Raw genomic sequence first — 9,085 nt, forward strand, 5'->3', positions numbered from 1 at the left:
GACAAATAAACCGTGTAATGATTTTAAAGAGTTCATTGTTTTGTCTCAGAACGAGAAACTGTGAGATAAGCAACTTGATGAGTTGCCCAATTATTGATCAAAACAGTGTCTACCTCCATAAAACACAGGATTTGCCTTACCCTCAGTTCACACCTGGCTCTACCATTGGTTATCGAGCTGGTTTTGCAGTCTCCCTCCAAGTGTACTCAGAGCAATGGCACCACAAACCTGAGAAGCAAGAAGACTTTCTTAACATCCAGTTGACACAATTTCAGAACAGATCAGGATACAAATGAACTTCATGTCCTTCAAAGGCAAGAACAGCTGACAAACAACAGATTTGTGAATGGCAGCAAATGTTACAAGACAGGTTTCAGGCATTCCCTTTGGAGAAATAACATCAAGAATGACATCAAACATAAATGTACATCATCTTCATAGAAAGAACATCTTTTCAAACATGTCTTCAAGAGAAATGGAAACATGAGTTGGGTAGCAACTGATTAAAAATTACTTTAAAAATTGAGCTGTTAATTCAACCCACTTGTTTTGTTCCTCCCCCTTTTTCTTCTTGAGTATTTTTTATAGCATACATTTAAGGCTCATCAGATGTAGCACTTTTCTTACCAAAGGTATTTTTAAGCTGAAACCAAGGCTGAAAAACACCAGTCTCTGAAGGAACTGTAGAGGAATCAAACAAAACTTTGCCAGAGACATCCAGCCACCGTGGCTTATTAGTACAATCACCTCCAGCCTCATACAGCGTAGTCAAATCTTCTTTAAAGATAAAGCTTTTATCACTGCAAGTCTTTATAATTCACACAGAATTCCATAATCCCAGATTTCTTAGGTTGGAAGGGACCTCTGGAGATGATCTAGGCAAGACCCCCCCCCCCCAACACAGGGTCCCCTACAGCAAATTACACAGGAGTGTGTCCAAGTGGGTCTGGAATGTCTCCAAATAGGGAGACTCCATGACCTCCCCGGGCAGCCTGTTCCAGTGCTCTGCCACCCTTAAGGTAAAGAAGTTCTTCCACATGTTGAGGTGAAACTCCTTGGTTTTGGTTTATCGCCACTGCTCCTCGCCCTGTTGCTGGCCACAACCAGAAGGAGTCTGGCACCATCCATGGCTATGTCTTTTAAACCTTAATATCATTGTTTGACCACCATACGTGGTGAGAGAGGGAAACACATTCTGAATGGTAATTCTTTTATTTTAGTGACCCTGTAAATTCCAGGATTTCCAGGAGGAGGAGGTAGAGGGAAATACATTTCACCCACGTTAAATACAAATGCTTAAACACACCCAACCCATAGTTTCTAAACCCTTGACAACTTTCTCCACAGCAAACCAAGCATAGCGAAACTACTACCCTGTGCCCATTAACACTATGTGGGAATTACTAAAATGGAAAACACACTTTTCCTGAGAAAAATGTGTTAGTTTTTTAGGCAAAACTGTAGAGTTTAAAAAGGGACACAGGGCTTGAGCTGGGATATGCGGTTTGGGTTTATACGGCAGTGCCCATATACTGTACCTGCCCCTTTCCAGCTGCCCAGCAACCCAGCACAGCATAGCAGTGATTACAGAGCAGAAATTATCTTTCCTCTCAAATCTAGGCACGTCAAACCATCTTTAAAATTGATGCTTGTTTAACTATCCTTTGGCCCATGTTACCAAGCCGTGGTACCAAACTGCTAGGTTACCGCCAGGATGTATCCCCAAATTAACCTGCACCTGTTTTCTGGCTCCAGAATCCCACAGGCTGGATGCAGCTGAAAACCCAACAGATCAATTGCACACGGCAGGGAGGACAAGGGAGACCACAAGGTTGAGGAGCAACAGAACAAGGCGAAATGGCTTCAAATCGAAAGATAGTAGGGAAATTTTCTTTACTGTGAGGGTGATGAGGCACTGGAACAGGTCGCTCAAAGAAGTTGTGGATGCCTAATCCCTGGCAGTGCTCACGGCCACGTGGGATGGGGCTCTGAGCAACCGTCTAGGGGAACGTGTCCCTGCCCACGGCACGCAGGTTGGAACTGGATGACTTTTAAGGTCCTTTCCACCCCAAGCCTTCCTACGGTTCTGCGACCCTGTGAGAGCCCGACCGCCCGCCTCCCCTCAGAGAGACACCGCCCCCGGCACAGCAGCCGCAGGCCCGCCTGGGGCCGCCCCGGGGCCGGTTCGGGGACAGCCCCGGCAGCGCCGCCACGTCCGGGCAGCGCCGCGCGCGCGCCGCGGCCCGAGCGACAGCCGGCTCCACCAATGAGAGGAGGGGGCGGCCCCGCCCCGGCCAATGGCGGAGGGGCGGCCGCGGAGGGGCGGGGCGAGGGCCGGCATGTGGCGGGCGCTGGCGGGGGCGCGGCGGTTCCTGCGGCCGCTCGGGGCCGCGGCCGGGGGCGTCCTGCGGGCGGAGCCGCCGCCACCCCGCGTCCCGCCGGGTCGGGGCTGCGCGGCTGCGGGAGGCGGAGCCGGGGCCGGGGCCGGGGCGCTGGGGGCGGCGGCGGAGCGGCGGCAGGTGGCAGGTAGGGCCCAACCCGAGGTCGCGCGGCAGCGGTGCCCAGCGGGACCCTGAGCGGAATGTGACTCCTCGCGAAGAAGGGGCTGCTCGGCACGCGTGGAATCGCGTCTGCAGCTGCGGAGGATCCTCGCCGTGCCCAGTGCGGTGGGATCGGCCTCACCTCAGGAGTCACGGCGGGCCTCGGGGTCACGGCAGCAGCACTGGGCCGGCATTGCGTCCCCAGCGCTGCTGGAAAGGGCGAAGTGGGGCTGGTGTGGTGGGAGCCCGTGTGTGGATCCGTGCAGGATCACTTGTGTGACGGGGCTGGTGCCGAGCCCGAGGCGTTGCTGTGCCGTGCGCTCGCAATCGCCCCGTTAGGTCGGTGTCCGAAGCGCGAGGGCTAGTTACGGGCACAAGCCTTGTGTGCGCAGGGCTGCTTTGTGGCTGTAGCTGTTCAGCAAAGCTCCTCTAGCCTGCATCTGACCGTGACGGTCAATGCCTGGTGATGTTGAGGCCATCCATTCTCCACGCAGGCTCTGGAGGCTTCTCATGTGGCTACCAGGCAAATATTTGACATCTGCAACCGCTGTGTCTGGAGGAGCTGTGGCCACTGCTAATTTTCTAGATGTGTGACCACAGCAAAAAGTTGAAAGAGCGCCCTGAGCTGAAAGCCTTCCATTTACAGAGATCTGATCCAATTTCATATCCCCATTCATGCATATAATTGTAGCTATTGTTCTTTTGTTTGGCTTTTTCTTTATATTGGGAAATATAAAGCTTGGCTTTGTGCTGATGCTCAGTCTGCACTAACGTTCACTTTATTGTGGCAGACTTGCATTGCTGACAGATTCAAATTATGCCTAAAGTGTGCAAACAAGTTGCATCTACCTAATTAGGACAAATTAGAAATAAACTGATTTCATGGTGTGAACAGAGCACAGTTGCACTGATTTACTGTTGTCTAAGCTGGCTTCCTCAAACTGTTGAAGGACTAAAGCTTTGTCTGCAGTATCATAATCCTCTGCAGCAGATCAGGCTAGGGAAAAAGAGAAAAAAAAGTGGCTTTACTCAGTCTGCAGATAAAAAAATGTCTTCACGCTGCATCACGTCAGCTCCGTTTTCAAAATATTGGTTTCTTCTACTTAATATTCTAGAACAGTTTCATCACAATATATTATCACAGATTGTTGAAAAGCATTGTTCTGGAATATTTTCAATTTTTTCTGTTGTTTTAATAATATCTGTTGGAGTACTTAGGTTTAATTCATCTCAATTGACAAGTGTGATGATGCTATTGACTTTTAAATGGCAACAACAAGAAAAAAGTAAGTTAGCAAAACCCAAAGTTTCATTTAGGTAACTGTTGCATCTAGTGATAGTGTTTTTTACTGGAAGATTGCTTAGTTCTCAGCTTTGGTGGTCGTAAAAATGATTTTGAAAGATCTGCAGTTCATGTTGCATTGTCAGTATCAAATCAAACTCCACAGTGAGTGACTAGCTTAGGCTATAATTCAGTTAATTGTTATTTTATGGCTTTAAATGGTTTATTTTTGCAATTAAAAAGAAAATTTGCCGCTGTACTATTTTTCCGTGTGTTCCAGATACTGTTCTTCCGAAGTTCAACATTGACTTGGTTGTAGCGCTGCTGAGGCAAGAAAATGCTAAGGACATCTGTGTCATCCAGCTATCTCCAGAAATAAAATACTGTGATTATTTTATAATTGTGAGCGGATTTTCAACACGACATCTTCATGCAATGGCAAATTACATGCTGAAAACGGTAAGACAGTTCTTGCTGCCCTCTCTGGGTTTTGGGAATGGTTTTAAAAGTTGTGAAAGGAATTTCGCCAGGATTGCATATGTAGGAGTGTACCAGGTAAGATGAAACTGATGACGTTATGTAATTTAGTCCTGAATACATCTAGCAAGTAACTGTGAGTTTTTCCTTTAGCAGTAGTACACAAAATATAGGTAATCTGTTTTAGAAACAGACCTCTCTGTATGTAGAACACTGGGGAACATCGCAGCTGGGTGGCTAGAACATGAGTGATGTGAGATGGTGTTGACAATTTATGTCTGCTTTTATTTTCATCCAACAAGCACCACTGCTTTTCCCAGTCATTCAAAATAGCTTTATCTGACTGTTCTCAAACCCTAATCCTTAAATTTTCCATGTTCTCAGGTATATTGTAAGGCTGGAAAAAATACGGCCTCTTAAGAGGCACAGGATCCCCTCATGAGCTTAAAGCAAACTGGTAGGTAGTAGTCACCCTGCTGTGCGTGTGCTGCAGCAGAGGAGAAGCAGCAGCCATCCTTGCACAGAAATCCTGTGCTGTTTGGCTACGGAAGAAAGGGAACTTTTCAGTACAGAAATAGAGGTCAGAATTAAATTACAGATAGATCTTAGGGATGAGGACCAAACTCAGGGAGGGAGAAACTTTATTGCCAGAGAACAGCCATGCAACTGTTAAAAAGCACAGCATGGGAAATATGAGCAGCCCCCATCTCAGTCAGCTGTCTGTACTCAGCCTGGAGTTTGCCTTCTCACCACCCACTTTCTTTCCCTTCCTGACCCTGTTTTTCCTTTCACTCCTGGTTTTACTTTCTTCTTTCCAGTCCCATTGGTTTCAGCTGTGAGGCTTGTGGGGGAAAAGGAGAGCGGGAGAGATGGTTTAGCTTTTCAGGGCTTTTCTGAGCAAGTACGGGGAGTTTCTTGTGTTCTCTGCAGAAACTGATGCATCTTTGCAAACCAAAATTTTGCCTTAAGCTGGAAGTTGCGTTAATGTGATTTGAGTATTCTAAATCTAAGTGCTTAATATGTACTCTGTTGTATAACTTGGTAGTCTCGGGAGCTTTACGTTTCCCCCCAGACCAGGAGAAATCAATGAGTACCACCTACCCTGCAAACACATGGCTGCAGCCTCTGGTGGCTGTAAAATCAGCAGCTTCGCAAGGGCAGAGCCTCTTGGGAGACATGGTGTCCCAAGAGGGCATCCTGAGAAACTGGCAAGCCTGGGCAAGTACTTGGGAGTGGCTGAGCTCATCTCACACTGAAAGTTTGCTAGGTAAAAAGTAGCTGAAGCTTAAGATGTAAAGCAGAGCAGGTGCTCCAGAGCGCTGCCAGGCAGCTGTTAAGCTTTAGTACCATTCCTAAACTCTTATGATTTACTCACAGTAAAACACAGAGGTGCTCAGGTATAGCATGAGGTCTTCCTGCTTTGCTTCCAGGAGCTTGTAAATGGCAAAGCCTCACATCCCCATCTGGTTTCATGTTAGAGGAAGAAGCTGACACTTGGCTTTATTGTCATCTGTTCACCTGACACAGCCTCTAAAGATGAGGCTTGGAAACATGTAACAGGTATAAGCCTTTGCAACCTGATGATAGCTGATGGCAGTGCACACAGGGCTTTTTAGCATTTTGAGCAGACTGTTGGAGTCTTTTGAAGATCTCTCACAAGCCGTCTTAAAGAAAAGAAGGTAGAATTGGTTCTGAGTTACCATTTTGAAAGTTTTCCGTGCTGGTTTGCAAATTAGGGTCATTACCCAGCAGCTAACATTGTGTGGAACAACCAGGAACAGCTGCATTTTGTGATAATTGCATTCCCAGTGAAGTGGGACTCATTTGCCAGCCAGCCATTGCTTGTACATGTTATTTTGTGTTCTGTCTTCCATGACAGAAAGGGCTGTTGGAGCCATATCTATGGATACTCCTTGTAGAGGAACAAGTAGGTTATGGCCAGGTCTGAAAGTGACCCTACTTCAGCCTCGAGTTGTCAAATTTCTCCAGCTCTGGTGGGTGCTTGGGTTCTTCATGTACTGGCTGGGGAGAGCTGAGTGTCTCAAACCATGTGCTGCATGGGGAGCTACCCACTTTCCCTGGCTGACTGCGTGCAGTCCTGCTTTGAGCTGCCCCCTCTCCCGCAGTGGTTCCCAGGTGGAAACCTGTGTGCTGGTCATGCTTCCCCCCAGCTTGCAGCAAGTGTTGGGCACGTGCCCTCAAGAGACAGGAGGCTGGTTTGAGTGCCTTCCTCATGGCAGGGGATGAAACTTCTTTTTGCCCTGCTCCCTTCCATCTGAGAAGAGAATAAGCTCAGCATCTCCATTTCTGCGTCCTCAACCTGCCAGTGTAAACCACCATTTATTATCAGAAACAAAACAAGGTGGTGGTGGCAGCTGTAGGGATCCAGTAACTGAAAGACTACTGTACGCACTTGTATTTAGTATTCATCTTGATAAAATATACCTACAAAATTCTTGGACAACTGTATGGGAATCCAGAGCATTAGAATTTCAGATTTGAGAAATCTGTGCCTATTTTCCACTACTGCAAGTGTATATTAACCTTTTTCTTTAGTGCAGACCCCAGAACCAACATGAAGTAATCTAACCCATTTAAGCTTTAAAACAACTCAGCAAAGTCAAGCTTCTCTGTTAAGTTTGAGTGCTTTTGAGTAAATGCAAAAGATTTAGTTTTCTGCCATTCATTTTTTTTTCTCAGTACAAGCATCTCAAAGAAGATGGTGGTCCTCATGCTCAGATTGAAGGAAAAGAGACAGATGACTGGCTGTGCATTGATTTTGGTAAATATTTGTGAATCTGACAAACAAAGTTTGCATGAGCTCTTTGTTGACAGAAGTATCTCACCATGACCCCTGGTTGCTGTGGAAAGTTCACAATATTCTGCTGTCGGGAATTCCCATTGTTGCTTGAACTCATTGAGATATTAAATGATTTTCCACTAAGTATCTTTGGCACTGAGAAAAAACAGTAGCGACTCTTCAGTGGCTAAAACAGGTCCTAATAAATTGAAGATAACAATAGTGGGGGGAAAACCAGCTACTTCAGTCAGTTTCCTCAGGTTTCTGTAATCTGTGTTTGGGTAAATGGGGGCTCATTGTACACTGCCTTAGCGGTGAACTATTAAACAGACTTCTTCACTGTCCAGATCATACCATGACATGGGGTTAAACCTCAGTCCTAAGAAATCGAGTTTAATTCTTTATTCTACAAGTGTGAAACTCTACACAAATATAAAAGACTGCATTCAAAAAGCTTTTCTCCTTCACTGCTACTTCTAGAATCTCACACCCTGGCTTGGTGTTTTGACCTAAAAGAGTGCATGGATGAGTGAAGAGCACTGCAACCACTGATGTTCAGCCTTGGTTACTTAACTATAATAATTATTGACAGTAGTAACTGAAAATGAATTGGAATTTAAGGGTATAACTACAAAGAAGTGCATTAGATGAACACTGAAATTAACATTCTCTACTGTTGTTTGCACAGAATTAATGAAACCAGAAAAACTTACTACATCAAAGTTTGGACCTATTTCATTGTAAAAACCACCTGTGAAGTATGAGCAGCACACCTAGGAAAAATTACTTGGCTTTTGCTGAATGTTGTTGGCAATACAAGAAAGCTGAAAATCCATCTGTCACCTTGGGGGACTCTTTCAAGTAAAATTCCTTTTGACTGTCTTCTGTCCCATAGAAGTCATAATTTCTTTGGTTTGGAGTCTGTGATAGTGTCTTATTTTAAAGTATTGTGCCTCATATTTTGTTACTGTAGTCTTGGAGTCTTTTGACCAATTCCTAACACTGCTTGAGAACTGGAAGCAGCAGCTTAGGAAGGGACCTTTACCAGCTGACATGTTGTATCTATCCGTAAAAGGGGTGGAAGACTTGAACTCCTTGGTCAGCTGAAGGTGCAGTAGTTCTTTACTGTTCCCATTAATTTATTGTGAATTTCTGTTCTGTGCAGGTGACATAGTGGTGCATTTCATGCTGCCAGAAACACGAGAAGTTTATGAATTGGAGAAGCTGTGGACTCTTGGTCCCTATGATGACCAGTTAGCACAAATGACTCCACAGTCCCTGCCAAAAGACTTTATGTTTGGACTGACTCCTAACAGCAGTGATCATCTTGAGACAAGAACTTAAAGCAGCTACTGCATGGAAAGAGAATGAGTGTGCCTGAGGCATAAGTCTTGGGAACTGACTGAGTAGTCAGTACAATTGATCAGTACAAAACAGTGTTTTTATTGGATGTGCCTAGGTAGAGTTCTGAACAAGCTAAGGTGAGCAGAATAACAGAATCATTAAGATTGGAGAAAGCCCTTAAGGTAAGAGTCCTTAAGATAAGAGTCCAACCATGAAATGTCAAAGAAGGAATCCTATCAGAGCTTCCCAGGGGAGCCACTGTCTTAGTGGAGTTTGCAGTGACAAGAGTGGGGCAAAGAGAGGTTCTTAAGCTGGAAATCATGCTCAGCCTCTAGAGCAATTGTTTTTCTAATATTTTTGAAAGACACCCTGTGGTAGCACTGTAAAACAGACTGGAGTGCTGCAAGAAAAAACTGTGAAGTAGTACAGTTGAGATGATGCTTCTTGTGTTAAGCCGTTTGCTTCTGGTCACAATAAAGCAAGTCATGGTCTGAAGGGGGACAGAAAACTGCTGTTACTGAGAACATAAAAGCCAAGAGCAGCAGTGACAAATAAATGTGCTTTGAGTTATCAGAGCAGTAAATCAGTTTTCCAGCCAAGGCAAACCTGGTTTTAATAATAATAAACAAGCCCTAAACTGAA

The 9,085-nt window shown here is 45.4% G+C and overlaps 1 protein-coding gene across 1 annotated transcript; it reads left to right on the forward strand.

The window, feature by feature from the left end:
• Positions 1-2,339: 2,339 nt before the first annotated feature.
• Positions 2,340-9,085, forward strand: MALSU1 (mitochondrial assembly of ribosomal large subunit 1; the record flags this gene model as incomplete). Its single annotated transcript, XM_082280880.1, has 4 exons — positions 2,340-2,526; positions 4,103-4,281; positions 7,000-7,081; positions 8,265-9,085. 4 exons carry the CDS (start codon positions 2,340-2,342, stop codon positions 8,441-8,443), a joined length of 627 nt encoding a protein of 208 aa, XP_082137006.1. The 3' UTR covers positions 8,444-9,085.

The sequence above is a fragment of the Coloeus monedula genome (assembly GCF_965178545.1).
Source record: "Coloeus monedula genome assembly, chromosome: 1".
Lineage (NCBI taxonomy): Eukaryota > Metazoa > Chordata > Aves > Passeriformes > Corvidae > Coloeus > Coloeus monedula.